At 41.9% G+C, this 16087-nt stretch overlaps 2 protein-coding genes across 6 annotated transcripts; both read right to left on the bottom strand.

Moving 5' to 3' along the window:
• Positions 1-741: 741 nt before the first annotated feature.
• LOC111857084 (red-sensitive opsin) lies at positions 742-6650 on the bottom strand. Of its 2 annotated transcripts, XM_023837583.2 has the most exons (8): positions 5248-5391; positions 4656-4794; positions 4288-4414; positions 2780-3076; positions 2390-2558; positions 2122-2287; positions 1558-1797; positions 742-1438 (listed from the first exon to the last, which is right to left on the bottom strand). In XM_023837583.2, exons 3-8 carry the CDS (start codon positions 4391-4393, stop codon positions 1337-1339), a joined length of 1080 nt encoding a protein of 359 aa, XP_023693351.1. In that variant the 5' UTR covers positions 4394-4414; positions 4656-4794; positions 5248-5391; the 3' UTR covers positions 742-1336. The 2 variants fall into 2 exon arrangements, with proteins under 2 accessions (XP_023693351.1, XP_072571302.1); XM_072715201.1 differs by lacking the exon at positions 5248-5391 and adding an exon at positions 6574-6650 and having other exon boundaries at positions 4288-4794.
• A 2539-nt stretch (positions 6651-9189) lies between these two features.
• On the bottom strand, positions 9190-14810 carry opn1sw2 (opsin 1 (cone pigments), short-wave-sensitive 2). 4 transcript variants are annotated; one of them, XM_023837539.2, is made up of 6 exons: positions 14796-14810; positions 11484-11844; positions 10716-10884; positions 10478-10643; positions 9565-9804; positions 9190-9315 (listed from the first exon to the last, which is right to left on the bottom strand). In XM_023837539.2, the coding sequence occupies exons 1-6, from the start codon at positions 14808-14810 to the stop codon at positions 9190-9192; spliced, it is 1077 nt and encodes a 358-aa protein (XP_023693307.2). The 4 variants fall into 4 exon arrangements, with proteins under 4 accessions (XP_023693307.2, XP_072571305.1, XP_023693306.2 ...); XM_072715204.1 differs by lacking the exon at positions 14796-14810 and adding an exon at positions 14539-14547 and having other exon boundaries at positions 11484-11829; XM_023837538.2 differs by lacking the exon at positions 14796-14810 and adding an exon at positions 12932-12962 and having other exon boundaries at positions 11484-11831.
• Between the last annotated feature and the right edge of the window lie 1277 nt (positions 14811-16087).

Below are 16087 nucleotides of genomic sequence, written 5' to 3' on the forward strand. Positions count from 1 at the left end.
GGCACCACACTAGTTCTAATGAATTGAGTAGAATCATGGGATTCAAACTGGCAACCTTCCGATTGCTGGGACAGAGCCAATTTTAGATCAAAATTGAAGCTGTATTTGGATTTGTGACAGAGACACCATTCTTAGTGGTGCTAAGCCTTGTGCTTTTCAGTTTTGGTTTCTGAAAATATGATACGGAGCTTTGATGGAAGTAGTAAACTAATTCTTTAAAACAACTACAAGCAAAACTGCTGTACAGTAAGTAAATGCTATATGTATATTGATTGATTGATTGATTGATGAAACCCTTTATTGCTGTTGCAATACACCATGTCACTAGTCACAAGTACCAGCGAAAAAACTGGCCATCAACCTGACCATACATATACAAACATCACATACACAAACATTATGGTGGGTAGACAGGTCAGGAAGACAGGGGACTATAGAAAAACTCAGAGAAACAAGATTACGTGAGGAGAGTGGAGGTGAATAAAAAAAACATCCCCCAAATTGTACTCCAGGCCTGTGAACTAAATGCTATATGTATGTGAATTAAATGCTATATGTATGTGAATTAAATGTTATATATATGTGAATTAAATGCTATATGTATGTGAATTAAATGCTATATGTATGTGAATTAAATGTTATATGTATTTCAAAACCAAGACCCTTTGTATTTTAAACTTGCTGCACATTTTTATTTCATCAGAAAACATAAAATGTTACATACATATAAATTCTCTTCTATTTAACATGTTTTTTTTTTAAATGTTTTTATTGATTGCAAGTTATCAATCAAAGACAAATCTACCTAACTAATATTCCTATAGAATATGATGTCAGTAATTATAATTCTTGGAGCGAAAATGATAAATAAGCTCATAAAATCTTTTCACATGGCCGTGAGACCACGTTTCCAATGGTAATTAATGCCTATTGTCTTAGTTCTGAGAATTTCTTCATTATTTTACAGCTTCTGGAAAGAAACTGTTGCCAGATTCATTCTGAAAGGCCTCCATGATCTGACAATGCTGGCGTTCAGTTATAACAGCCCTACAGAGTCCAATTGATCATGGTTGGTCACACTTTCTTTCTGAACCTACAAGGAATCTGACTGTGGGAAAATAAGGGTTTTCCCTGCAGAAATGTGAGAAGACTACTTTTACACACACATGCTGTGACTGCCTGAAATTTTCCTTGGGAAATCTTGGGGAAGGTGTTGGAAAGTACAAGATATACAGTATAGACAAGCAGTTCCTTTTTTGGTTCTTTTCCATGTTTCCTTCCTTCGTCAACAGATCTGTCCAGGCAGGATCCCGTGGTGAGCGATATGGCGGGGCGATTACGCTGGAGCAACTGATGACACCTCTGTTCTGGAAGTGGAGGACACCTCAGAGCCATCATCCACTTTCTTGCCAAACATCTGGTAGATGCAGACACGGAACTAGCGGAAGAAAATACCGAGGTCAAGCCATGTTGTGAAATGGTCTGAGAAGGGGGCTTTGTGGATACACAGAAAGACGGGCACTCTGAGGGGGCCGGACGGCCGATGTCATAGCTTACCTGCCGGTTCATGAAGACGTAGATAATGGGGTTGTAAATGGTGGCGCTCTTGGCAAAGTACGCAGGCATCGCCGCGGCCAGAGGGTGGAAGGCGTAGCCGGGGTAGGCCGTGCCAAAGCAGACGAAGAATGTGTACGGTCCCCAGCACACGCAATACGCGATGATCATGACGACCACCATCCTGGAGACCTCCTTCTCTGCCTTTTGTGTGGATTCTGAGTCTTTCTGCTGCTGTGCAACCTGTGAAAGGTGGAAGACAGTCAGTGTTCAAGAGGGGATTCAGCCATCGGGCAAATGCCACCCTGATGTGAGCTGCTTCATGATGGCCATCAGACACTGACTTGGAAAGATGACAAAGCAGACATTATATTCTGTATCGGCATCATATAAGATGTGAAAATATTGCTGGTATTTTCTTTACTCAGGTTCCTTTTAACTGTCATGAATATCTTGTGGAATAAGTGTGCTGATTATAGAAATTGAGGCTCATTTGTGGATAATAATTTGAGATGATCTGCTACAGCGAGGTTATGTTAGAAAGGACTGGAGGTTTGCATCACGTACCGCGCGGATGGCCATCCAGACGCAGATGTAGCAGAAGATGATGATGCTAAGTGGCAAAATACAGCAGGTTAGCATGAGGGTGACCATGTAGGACCGAACACCTGGATCCTCATTGCCGCTGAAGACGTCAGGCCCGCAGGAAGTCTTCAGGCCATGGGGCCAATACCTGAAGAAAGCAGGAAGATGTGAGAACATTATTCATCTTTAAATTTATCCTTCTCTGCAGTCTCATTTTCCATTTTAATACGGAGAATCCAAAGCACCCCACCTGCTCCAGCCGAAGATGGGTGGTGCGCACCAGAAGAGGGACCACACCCAGGTGAAGACGATTCCGGCTGTTGCCCATTTCTCATCAAACTTGACATTTCCAAAAGGCTTGCAGACAACTATCCACCTCTCCCAGGAGATGACAGTTAGTGACCACAGACCTGCAATGCCTGTTAGAAGAAATGGTGGAGCAAACTGATGTTGTACCACATGCAGAACCGGATATAATCTAGAAAACAGCTGGAGGAAGATATTAAAGTTGCTAATGACAAATGAATAAATACAGCACAAATTCGATTATTTGTAGTTTGTTGGTCTTGCACACAGTGAAATTCCCATACGCTGTATCAGCGCATAGTGCACTGCATCCTTCGTACACTGGGCTACTTACCGCAGGCAGCGACTGTGTAGCCCTCAATGATGCACAAGGGGTGCCCCAGGATGAAGTAGCCATAGATCTGGTTGATCACGCTGATGGTGCTGGCAATTAGCGTCTCGGCGATATCCGCCAAAGCCAGATTGACCAGAATCCAATTGAGCGGGTGACGAAGCTTCTTAAACTTGGCTGTGGCCACCAGCACCAGGCCGTTGGTGAAGGTCGATAATACGACCACGACAAACATCCAAACTGTGGCGATGTTGTAGACCCATCGGGGAGCAATGTGGTAGTTCGGGCCTTCAAAGGGACCTGTGTGGAAACATGGAACAGCATGAAAGATCTAAAAAAAACATGAAGTGACATGAAGTTTGTCACGTGGGCGAGCGGGCGAGTGGAGAAGCAGGCGAACGGAGCTCTAGATACGGACAAACGGGGTTTATTCAGAGAGACAGAGCAGACGGCAACAGACATTACGAAACTTCAATGACAACTCTGACGCATACGGACTTACACACGGACTAAATACACCAGACAGGCTGAACTGAACAAGCAACAGGTGATCACAATCAGGAATTAACACGAGGTAATGAGGGGGGCGTGGCACACACGAGGATCGTACGAGCCAGACGTGACAAAGTTACTCATATATGAGTATAGATTTTAGCCTGGGTCAAAACAATACCATATCATTTTCTACTGTTTTATAAAGCTTTCAGAAGCTGTTATTTGTATGTTATTAAACTGTCATATTGCTGTGACTTTTCTGAAATAGGCTAAGCGATTAGCAATTCAGAGAACATGTGCGAAAACCCAGTGGGAGCTTCAGGACCACTTGCTTACATTCACCAATGAAACCAAAGATTTTATACAGCTCTGTTAAAGAGACCACTCTATATTAAAAAATCTGAATTTATAAATCCTGGTTTAATCCTGGTTCTGCTGCCAGAAGGCTACACTGCGAGGCAGGCTGCTTTTAGGCTCAAGGTTTCTAAGACAGCAGAACATAAGAACAAGGTGAAGCAGGAGACACTGGCAATGACCAAAAAGCAGCCAGATAGAGGGCAGAAGCAACTTTCTAATGCCAGAGATGACCGTTAACTAATCCAGCAGTGCCTCATAAATTGGAGGATGACCTCAAGTGACCTTCAAAGAGCATGGGAGACATTAAGTGGTGTGAAGTGCACTGCTAGGACAGTTAATAACAGGCTCCTAGAAGCAGGACTGAAGACCCGTAAAGCAAGGAAGAAGCTCTTCATTAATGAGAAGAAAGGAAGAACCAGGCTGGAGATTGCAAAAAATGCATATTCCACACAGGCGCATACGCATACATTGAGAAATGAGGGGAACGGAAAATGCTGTGGTCTCAATTTTTTCCAGAGCTGTACAACGCTACACCAGCAAATCTGTCTAGAAAAGCAACACTAAAAACATTTTAGGCTTCTGGATGTAAAACGAGAGTGGACCATAGTTTTCACTGACAGAGCAGCGACGTGGTGAGAGAGTCGCAGAGTCATTCTCACCTCTGGTGTTGTTGCTGTTTGTGTACACAAAGATAGACTCCCGTGTGGTTTCCTCTTCGTTCCGCCTCCGGGCCGCAAACACCACACTTCCCCATTCCTCTGCCATTCCACTGTGCCCCCTGGTACTCTGAGGACACAAGCCAATGTCTTAGCTTGTTCTCCCGGCTGGTCAGTGCCGTTCACCCAAGGCTGACTACGACGCGCCTTCTCAGAAGTGTCTGACATTTCCTTTTTATACCTGTCTTCACGTTACATGCGGAGGATTAGCGTTTCCATTGACCTAATACGGTCAGAGGTGGAAGGAGATGTGAAACAAGCTAATCCATCTATTTTCTGGCCTTACTTGGCATAGATGCCGGTCACCTTACTTCGCTTGGTTGCGCGGCTCACGTCGGCAGGGAACTCTGGGTTATCTGTCAGTGATGATGGTGAACGTCAGTGGACTGGGGCGACAGCCAAGGGATCATCTTTGAAATTTTAGGATCATGGCATCACACCATATGGCTCCTGCGAAACCAGAGAAGATAAAGAAGAGCACAGTTTACCAGCAAAGCTCAAAACTCAGCGATGACTTTAATGAGTGAATGCCCTGTCTTTACAACATCTCCACATTTACAAGTGTATGATTAACATTTGGCTAAAATGCATGACAAACTGGTAAACCAAGAATCCAGTAAACAAAAGAGCACAGAGTTGTTCTCACATCCCAGTTCTTAGTTCCAAGCATGCCTGCAAATAAAACTACCAAGACAATCTAGGTTAAGTTTTTAGCTTTTCCATTTGACCAAAGCTGCTTATTTGGACGATTGGGGTGCTGGATGCCCCTGGCATCTGTTATCCTGATTGGTATTGACATGCCTGCACACAGAAACACCTTAATCTTACAGGATTTATGGTTCAATTCAGGTAACGGACAGTTTATCCCAAAACCCCTTTGACTGTTAGTTTTAATCTCTGTACCATGTCTTGTCTTTCCTGGTGTCCTCTTAATGGCTGGAAGAGGTCTGAAGGTAGAGGAATTGACGGCAATAATACTTGAAATGAAGCTGTAGATAGGCATACATTATTATTATTTAAAAATACACACTTCATAAAATATTACCGGTAAAATTTATTTAATTTGTTATTGTGCGTTTTCGCAACAAAAGAAAATATGTAATTAGGATATACTTCTGTTTCAAAATGAGTTCAAATTTGGTTTATTTCATGAGGTTTAATTGTAATTTGGCAAGACGTCCTTTGTAGTCCTGGGAGATTTCTCTTTGTAGTAGAGTTTCTAAAAATGTATAATAATTACATAGAGACAAAACCTTTCGTGATTATTACATTACATGCAGCGTATAACTGTCTATAGCTTATGAAATACGTTGGCCTACGTGATTAAATGTCAAGCTGAAATGTTTTCTATTTTTTTTTTAATGATGGAAATCGGTTCTGTATATAAAAAAAATAGGCTATTTTAAAAGGAATTCCTGAGAGATGGTCGGTTAATGACAGGGCCGTGCTTGTAGCTGTGATTTACACTGATTAAAAAATAACTATAAATATATTTATTTAGTGGAAGCCCCGAAAGGTGAACGGAGCTATCCGCCCAGCTACCCCGGGTGCACGTCCGGAATTCCGCTAGCTTTGAACTGGGCGCCGCTGGTCAGGAGTTCACTACTAGCAGAACTTGGATTTGGACCCGGCTCACGTCGGCGGCCGGTGCTGATGGGGCGCCCCCGCCGGACCATGTGCGCCCCGAAACAACTTAAACCGCACTGACCGTGTGAATCCAACGAGAGCGCATTTCCCCGACACGCTGCCTCTTGTTCGGCTTTACGCGGTTTGTGGTTTAATTTCTTTCATAAAGGCGTACAGTTTTAGAGACTTATATTGATTATCATAATCAGGTATGACTCTTCTGGTGGACATACAGTTCTGGAGCAAGGCGGCTGCGGCAGGGTGAGTATTTCCATCATGGGGGAAGGAGAGGACGCATGAAGTTTACTGTAGTGTTAGTAATTAAGTAATTTATGATTTCTAATTAGATGGGACAAGGTAAGCAATCGCGAAGGATGACCAGGATTAGCTTGGTGAAGATTTATGTATAAAATCAATTTTGTAAATATTTTGAATTATTGAGATCTTGAGATAATAATTATGTATGATCATTGTGTTAGCATTACTAACCTTATGTTTATTTGTGTGTGTTTTGTGTGGTATTAACTGCGCTGTTTGCTGGTTCTACAGTATGTGAGTACATACAAGTAAATGTATCCAGTGATGTCGAACATGCATATTCACCCTACAGGTTGTCCTCCTCCTAGCGGGAATTCTGCTGTCTGGGTTCCAGTCTGGCAGGAGACACTGATGATGGCCCCTCCATCCAAAAAAAAGGCATCCATTCATGGGGATCAGCTGTACCCCCCACAGGGTGGATGCAATAGCTGGGTGAATATGTACATATTTAGAAGGTGGGGGGGGGGGGGACTGGGATAGTTAATCACAGAGCATCCAATATGGAGAACAGTGTGAGTGACTAAATTCTGCCACAAAAATAGGTACCCTCTTGGTCCTAGAATGTCACAACAGTGAAAAGTGACCCCAGACTGTCATAACCAGTGGCGTCATTAGCCCTGAGTATTTTAAGAGTATTTTAAGAGTATTTTAAGAGTATTTTAAGATTGGTCCTGAGAATTTTAGTCCCGATGTCAATCTTCCTTCAAAACAAAACGTCATGCTCAGGGTCAACTTGACTTAGCCCATGATTTTTTTTCAATAGCTAGAAACACCCCTGGTTTTAACTTTAAAAAAAAAACTTTTAAATTTCTATTATGGGAAATGAATGCATTATGGTCCAAGCTGGACGTCCCTCAGATTAAGTGAGGGTGTGGCTATATTTGCATGGTATATTGTACTTGCTATGCCATACTGGGCACCAGTATATTCTGCAAGGGTGTCTGGGGCATGTTGTCCTGTTCTTGGAGGTGAGAAGTGGTCATGAGGGGTGGGTGGTTTTCACGTTTACAGGCAAGACTTCAACAGCTTCCTGCTTTCAGGGGACTACAGCTGTACTGGCTGGAAGGTCGACGAAAATGTGAAAATTCACAAATAAAACTTGGGTTCATTATTAAAAATGCTAAACTAACGGCAGCAAAAAAGTTAGAAATGTACTGCGAGAAAGGCGAGATTGCGAGAGACGGCTAACGTGTGAGAGAGGCTGCTTGCCAAGACGAAGATGCACTGAAACTGTGAATGTTAAATTTGCAAATCTGGAGCAGCGACTAATTGTAAGAGTTACTATGTTTCTGTTTTAATTGTGTGTTCAATTTTTTTTAAATTCTATTTTAATTTTATTTCTAAAAATGTACTGTATTCTATATGTATTCTACCTGAATACCTATAGATTTTGTGTCATGTAACAGCAACAAAAAAATCAATTTTGTCACCTAGAAATATTAGAACATTTTTCCATGCTGGAAAACTCAGGCCTGGGTACCATTTTCCTAGATTATATATAGTGCTGCTGTTTTTCTCACGTTTTTGTTTCCCCATCAAAGTGATTTACTTGATCATGCGAGTAGTTGTGCACGTTTTCAGGTCATTGCAGTCTTCAGTCCACATAGGTTAAGTGTCTCTAGCCTGAAAAATATTAATATAGTGTATATACCAAAAAACATTTTTAAATCACATTAAAAACAGGGATACTACTGGACTGGTTGTCACAATGTGTCATACTCTGTAACCACATTTCATTTAATTACTTAATGAGGATTTTTAAACGTTTTCTAAATGTTTTGAATTAATGTTTAAGTGACTCCTTTATGGTGTGCTTTTGCTGAGATTTAGACAATATCCAGTCTCCACTAAATATGAATTTCTCTGTATATTAATATCATATTCGACACTGAAAATCCTAATGCTCGATCCAGCAGTCTATCCATTATAAATTAGCTGTATTGTAATTACATTTTTTTTCTTGTTTCTCCCCATAAATTTAAATGGTTCCTACAGAAGGTGCCATTATAAATGCATGAGAATTGAGTTTCATTGTACGAGGCGTGTCCTTTACCGCAGAAATCTCGTCCTTTCTCTCATTTCTGTCTGTTTTCGCTGGCATCCAATTGCTCGCAGTACTGGTTTGCTTTCATCGTCGCCAGTACAACCACAAAAGCACCATTCAACCCGTGTTTCTGTCAGTTGCTTCTGATATCGCCTTTATTGCAATAAATGGCTGCAGTTACTTTATTAAAATAACTCCATTCTTCCACAGGTATGACACAGTGCACGCAATATAATTCATGCAGAAGTGTACATTTCAGTGAACAAAATTAAACGACAATGACACACACTGAGTATCAAGAGCTAGGATTGTTTTTTCTCTACGTTATATACAAGAAATAATGTGTTATCTTTCTATAAAATCATCACAATAAGAGCCCCAGTCAGGTAAAACTGAAGTGGGAAATGCTTTTTCCCAAAAAGACCAATATTCGTGTTAAGTGCGTGTTACAAAGTATCCAGAGGTTATGTAAGAATGTAATTCCCCTTTAAATGCACCCAGGAAACAACATTGACGAGATGTTACACAAGTGCCATCGGTCACTGATATAATTCAGTCCTTTTCTAGCATGAATGTTGATGGTGATATATAAGGTCAGCCAACCTAGATTAGAAAAGAGCATCATAGGGATAACTGTAGATTTTGAGGGGAGACGTTAAGATAGATTACTGAAGGAGTCAGCTGAACTAGCCCTTGTTAATTGATAATGTCTGATCAATTCATTGGCTTCTGTCAAGATAATGGGCAGTGTGGAGACACTGTCTACAGCTAAGGATTTTTCTGTTGTTTTTCTGAGATGAAGAAAGTGTGGGGGGGGGGCAGCAGACAGAGCAAAGAAGGACTTTGTGTAGCTGGGTTCACGAGGGTGACACTTGACTAGAGGAGACAGAGGAGACGTGGGTGCTTTGTGATACGGAGCTCTCCTCTTCAACTCCAAAGGGATTCTTGCCACAGAAAACCAACTTTATCATGCATGAGCAGAACTGAAAGAGAGAGTTGGCAGTCTGGTTTTAGCCAATTAGATTAAAAGGATTTCAGATGCCTGGTTTACCTTCAGAAGGTGATCGTTGCGCTTAATATTTATGCGACTGAATGTATAACCCAAAACAATACAATAATTATATAATAATACAGAGGAATCAAAATACGAAGACACTGATGTTAAAAAAAGAAATGAAAGCACTTGCTATTTGAAAAGCTGGTCTTTTATCATTTGCGCAGTGCTGCCTCACCATTTTGTTCATCAGCACGTAGATGATGGGATTGTAGATGGTCGATGCTTTGGACAGGCAGGAGGGGATTGTGGCCAGCCGCAGGTCAAAGATCTCACCACGGTGGGTCACCACCCACAAGGCGAAGATGGCATAGGGAAGCCAGCACACTAGGAACCCGAGCACCATCACCACCACCATCTTGGTCACCTCCCTCTCGGCCTGCTGGGTGGAGGCCGACTGCTCCTGAACCTTGGCGACCTCGTGCACGACAGAGAGGCTGTATCACGTTGGGGCATCGACTGCACACAACAGCAACCACATCTATTACACCAGGGCACTGTGGACATGATGCTCTAAGGGAAACTAATAACTAATACTAGTAACGTTACTATACTGTATGTAAAACCATAGCGCTTTATTTAATAATCGAAAGTGTGGTAAATCATCAGTCATTTTAAGGAGTTTATGAGTAAAAGATTTGAGGTTTGTGATCCAAAGTGACCCAGTTTTCTTCCATACACTCTCAGACTTTACCCGTAGCTGTTGGTATTTGTACCTTTAAGGTACAGAAATGGACTCTGAGGAACATTTTTGTACCATTGATGGTACATTAATGTTGTTTGTACCTTGGGCATGTTCCTCAAAGTTCATTTCTGTACTTTAATTTAGACTAAAAGGTACATTTACCTACAGTTAGGGTACAATTGGCTGACCCTGGAGGATACAGCCCCAGTGACCAGCAAAGGTACAAATTGGTTCTCTTTTTTCTGAGAGTGTACTTATCTTGTGTGAATATGCAGGTGTACAAGCAGAGAGGACCTTAATTTGTTTTGTAAACGAATGGAGAGAAGGCACTGAATGAATAGAGGAACAGTATCATGAGAAGATTTCTGTGCGTCTGCATCATGTGACGGAAATGACTCATCCTCACTGCTTTGACGGCGAAGAGCAGCCGACTGTAGCAAAAGACTATGACACTGAAGGGAAAACCGAAGCAGAAGATAAACAGGAACATGACGTAAGACTCGTTGTTGTATTTGTTGTTCACGGTGTACCAGTCAGGCCCACAGGAGCACTGCAGACCTTCAGGGATGTATCTGTGCAGGGACAGAAAATTAGGATCTGGGACCACGGAAGGAACAGCAGGCAGGCAGATGGCGATTTCTTACCTACTCCAGCCGAACAGCGGAGGTAGAGAAGCGATTAATGCAAATATCCAGGGGACTGCACAGCCAATCAGAGCATGGGTGTTCTTGAAAGTGAAGGAGCTCATTGGCTTGCAGATGACCAGATATCTCTCGACAGCCACCACTGAGAGAGACCACAGACTCACCATTCCTGCAGCACAGGAGACATAGGTCAGATTACATGTAATGGATGTTACACCCTGATACCATCCATCCATCCATCCATTTTCCAAACCGCTTATCCTTCTGGGTAGCCAGGGGGCCTGGAGCCTATCCCGGAAGCTACGGGCACGAGGTGGGGAACAACCCAGGATGGGGGGCCAGCCCATCGCAGCACACTGATACCTGATTGCACAATTTAATGGAGGCCCAAAGCTTGCATGTACAAATAAATTGAACAATCACAATCAGCTTTGGGAATGAATTGAACATCGCTAATTAAATTTTATTATTATACGACTCCCATTACATCTTCTGCATCTTGAGTAGATGGAATTACCTTTACTAATGTAGTTGAAATACATCCTACATATGACAGAAATCCCTTGTGTGGGATGTAATCCCTTGTGTCTGTAATCAAAATATCTCTCTATGTATTTTTTTCTTCTGGCTCTGCTCTAAATTTGTCCTTCATGACATGTCTGTTGCCAAACAGAATTCTGCTATCTTAAATATCCCATCATTCTTTTTTTGGTTGTATGAAGAGAAAACAGACAAGCTAGCACCACGGATGGCAGATGACATCCCTACCTCCCAGAGTAGATAAGAAACCTTCAGCCTTGCACATGAAGGGTCCCAGTATGAAGTACCGTGATATGAAGGTGCAGAGGGCTGTGGAGGACCCAATCAGTGACACGAGTAGGTTTGAAATAGCAAGGTTGACCAGGATGTAGTTGAGGTGGGATTGCAACTTCTTGAACTTCACCGTGCATACAATGGTGAGGGCATTGATGGACGTGCCCACAATGAAAAGGATGCACATGAAGACGGCCATGCTTACGAAGACCCCCTTGTGACCCAGGTGATCCTGTGGCACCAAAAAAGGGCTGAGCAGCGTGATGTTGTGGGTGTCCAAGGGAATGGGAATGTAGAAGTCCTCTTGGAATTCCACCTGAGAGACATTGGACCTCATTGTGCTTCTCTGCTAATCAGCTGACTCACGTGTCCAAGGATCCTAGCTCTTTCGATTGAAGTTTCGGTTGATATCAGCTCTGTCTCCTACGTAACGTGTCCAGTTGAAAACTCGTCTTGCTGCTTGATGTTTCCCGTTGGACCCTGTTCCAGAATGGCTGTTTTTCACAGCAGAGGTGTATCCAGGATGCTTTTATAATGAAGGTTTACAAACATACACTCTCCCATTAAACTTCTGAAGCACAAACTTTCCAACTTCTGCTCTCCATTTAAAAAGCTGGCGAATGATAATCCCAGGTAATCTAATCTCCACTGAAGACCCAAGCAGTGTTGAATCGCTAGGCAAGGGTATTAAGGTGGCTAATCACACATTTTTATGTCCTTTAATCTTCTTTCTGAGAGGATTATCTTGAGATTTTAACTGTACAAGCTGCCTCGCACGAGCAAGGCTTCCGTTTTGTTTTCCTTCCGTAGGGTTTTAGCCTATCAGTATTCTGCTGTGATCAGATCCAACCTAGTATATGCATGTAACTGTAATCCAAATGTTATTGCAGTAATAGTAAGGACTCGAGAAAATGTGACACTAAAATGTGACGATAACTTAACCATTAACTCTTTAAGGGAATGTTTCTTCTTTTGAACGATTTTCATCAGTCATTTTAGTTTGAGACACTAATCTGTGGCCCTGCCTGTTTTCTTTCTTTCAGGCAATAAATGAATTGAAAAGAAGCTTTATGAATTTATCATGAAAAGTAAGACCTAAGAAAAGGATAACTGGTGAATCAATTTTATAGAATAAATAAAGTTAGTGACAAAGTGATTAAACAGTGATATTAGTGATAAAAAAACTGTCCTTTGACATAAGCCATGAGATCATTATATAAAAGTACATATATTGTCAAGTTATTTTTTTAAATACATATCTTTAAAATCAATGTGAAACACAAAACATTAATGTAAAGTTCATGTCATTACAGTCTAAATAAACAGTATGTTTGTTTAATAGACTATTGGGTTGAACTGACATCCCTTTGACCTCGTTAAGGTGCCGTACAGAGTAGAAAGACCCGGTAAACTGTCCATACATCCATTTTCCATACCTGCTTCTCCTGTACAGGGTCATGGGGGTTCGGAGCCTATGAAAGCATATCATATTTGGCCCCCAACCCAGAGTAATTCATTTATGTTCCAATTTTTTTTAGGGATCCTATCATTTTGGGACCCTCCCTTTATGGTAGCCCTTTTGCCAACTCATTACAGTCATTTAAAAATTATTATTATTATTATTATTACATATCAGGCAAAAATATGTCTCTGGTATTGGTGGTGTGTAGCTTGTAATGCCCTAGATTATTTCCATTAATGACTGATTAATATAAACAATCACAAGACATAGGGATTATGTAAGTAATTACACAGAAACGGTGGTAGTATTTCGAATTTACGAAAGATGATATGCATCAATGTTTAAGGAAAAAAATAGCAAAAAAACCAGTGACACCTCTGTCGTTAATAGAGCTTCAGGTTTTGCACTTGCAATTTCTCCATGACGCCAAAAGGGGGAGTCGCGTTCCGAAATGATCTTCTTATCGCAATATGATTGCATGTCAATTTAATTTTATGACTTGAGGTCTCTTACCTTAATTGCATGTTGCATATTATTAATTGGGTAAATTTCATTTGACAGTGCATTTTATCTTAGTGTTTCTGTTCCATCTATGTGCCACGTGCCAGGGGGCAACGGGAGGGATGAGGGGCAGGGGAGGAGTCTCACAGCAGGGGGAGCCAAAGGGAGGGGGGGGGGGGGTTGGGGGAAACCCTGGTCATTGTGTTTCCTGTGGGCTCTCTGCTTTCCTGCAGCAGTCCAAAGCCATGCAGTGGGGCTAGTTGGTTTTTCGAAATCGCACATAGGTTATTAAGGTGTGTGTGTCACCTACTGGTGCCCCCAGGTGCTGCCCAACGCCCCATTTCCTTCTATGAAATGACATTCCAGTGTTTTCCGTGCCTTTTAAATGTGTCATTTTGTCTTTAATTTCGTCCATGTAAAATTTATAACAGGAAGCCATCTGGACGGGCCACTAATCTTGTCCATTCCTGTCCCTCTGACGTCTGTGTCATCACGCTCTGTGGTCACATGACCCATGTCTTATGCTCTTAACCTCATTACCAGGTTGCCACTAAAACTACACACTTAATTAGATTCTGCCTGTAGATGAATAGTATACCTGTTATGTAGAAGCAATACATTTTATTACGTTAGTTCCCAAAGCAACATCAGCTGCGTTCATGGTGGATCACGCATGTTTCATGTACAAGTTGATTTATTAGCACACGTCACCCCTCCCTTACGCACCTTATCTGTCATAATCCTGGTAGCATAGCGATATAACATTAAAAGTTTGCAAAAATCCCAATAGGAGATCTACTACTGTGCATTTATGATCAGAGAGTGATTTAATACCCATAAGGAATGGATTAGGGCAGTGTTTCTCAAACCAGTCCTTTGGGATCGCCAGACAGTCCACGTCTTTGCTCTCTCCCAATTCCCCGGGAGCTGGGAGGGAGCAAAAACGTGGACCGTCTGGGGCCTGAGGACTGGTTTGAGAAACACTGGTTTAGGGTAGATGCCCATTCTGAGTGTCCCGTAGAGTGGTATTATTACAATGCAGGACACTGGGCCCTTGGTACCCGGACAGGATTGACCGATTACTGTGACCCACTTTAATTTATGTCAGAAGCCATCAGTCCTGCCTCTTCCTTGCCCCTAATCCGCCCCTCCTCCCATATGACCTGTGTTGTGATCCCCTTTTCTGCTTAGAGCTAATTGTTGAAAGTGCATTAGGATTTACTGCAGGCAGTCAGAAGGAAGTCGTTGAGGTGAGACTGCCTCTCATCCAGGTCCTGCCTGTACTCCATCCCTGCGGCCAGGACTGCAGTGTGTTTCATTATCTACCTTGTTACTTGGAGACTTTTAATGGTGACAGACTCTACGAATGGGCACATTTCTACAATTTTAGAGTGATCACATTTTATACTAATAATATAAAGCTCTGTAAATGGGCACATTTCTACACTTCTGATCATTTTATACTTTCGAAATTAAGCTCTGAAAATGGACAAACATCTGCACTTTTAATGTGACATGCTAGAATGGTCACATTTATGCACTTTTAATGTGAAGTGCTGAGTGTGGGCACATCACTGTACTTTTAATGTGAAATGCTAGAATGGTCACCTTTCTGCACTTTTAATGTGAAGTGCTGAGTGTGGGCACATCACTGTACTTTTAATGTGAAATGCTAGAATGGTCACCTTTCTGCACTTTTAATGTGAAGTACTGAGTGTGGGCACATCACTGTACTTTTAATGTGAAGCATTGAATTTTCACTATTCAGAAAAAGAATCCAACAAAAACCCAAAACGTTTTACACTAGTAGCATATGTGTTTGGGAATGATTATGGATTTAATACTGAACTGATCAGATTATGTCATATATAAACCTGTAGGTACTGCTCTGGGGGTTGACCCCCTTCTGAAATTGATAGTCTCTTCCTTTATTGATCAGACCACACTTTACATGACATACATGTATTAAATCAAGCACACAGACAGGACCACTTTAATGCACGGGCTTCCGCTACAAAGAGGCCTTAAAAAAAACTTTTACCATCACCCCCCTCCCATCTGTCAAGTTTTATCATCTATGAAAATAATGGGGGGGCGGGGGGGGGGCGGGGGGGCTCTGGAAACTGAAACAGCCCAGGAGCCTCTGACCATGCATTATAACCTAAAGGTCTTTCTATTCTAACGCACAAAATGGCTACATGAGTGACATGTGTTGTGCTTATTTTTGAACAGTAACTATTTTGAAATGCTGGTTAATTCACTGCAGCAAATCTGCTTGTGAACCACTGCACTGTGAATTCTCAAAAAAAAAGTGAATGGCATAGTGGAAAAACCTGTTTCCTGGCTAAATAGAAAATGCTTCTCCATCTGATGTCTTGCATGCTAGAGAAGTCAAAACGTTCTCCTTACAGAGCGATGCTTCCTTGTTTTGACCCTGGACGGAGGTCACACTGCTGTGCAAAGGATGCTCACATCTCTACAGTTCATATGAAGGTAGTTCTGTAGAAACAGCTACATTATGAAGAATCGCTGTGTTCATGATGACTAGGTATTATCCTCAGTGTAAAAGCCGTTTTCACACATAAACTCCAGATAT

This window comes from Paramormyrops kingsleyae, chromosome 8 (assembly GCF_048594095.1).
Source record: "Paramormyrops kingsleyae isolate MSU_618 chromosome 8, PKINGS_0.4, whole genome shotgun sequence".
In the NCBI taxonomy this organism is placed as follows: Eukaryota; Metazoa; Chordata; class Actinopteri; order Osteoglossiformes; family Mormyridae; genus Paramormyrops; species Paramormyrops kingsleyae.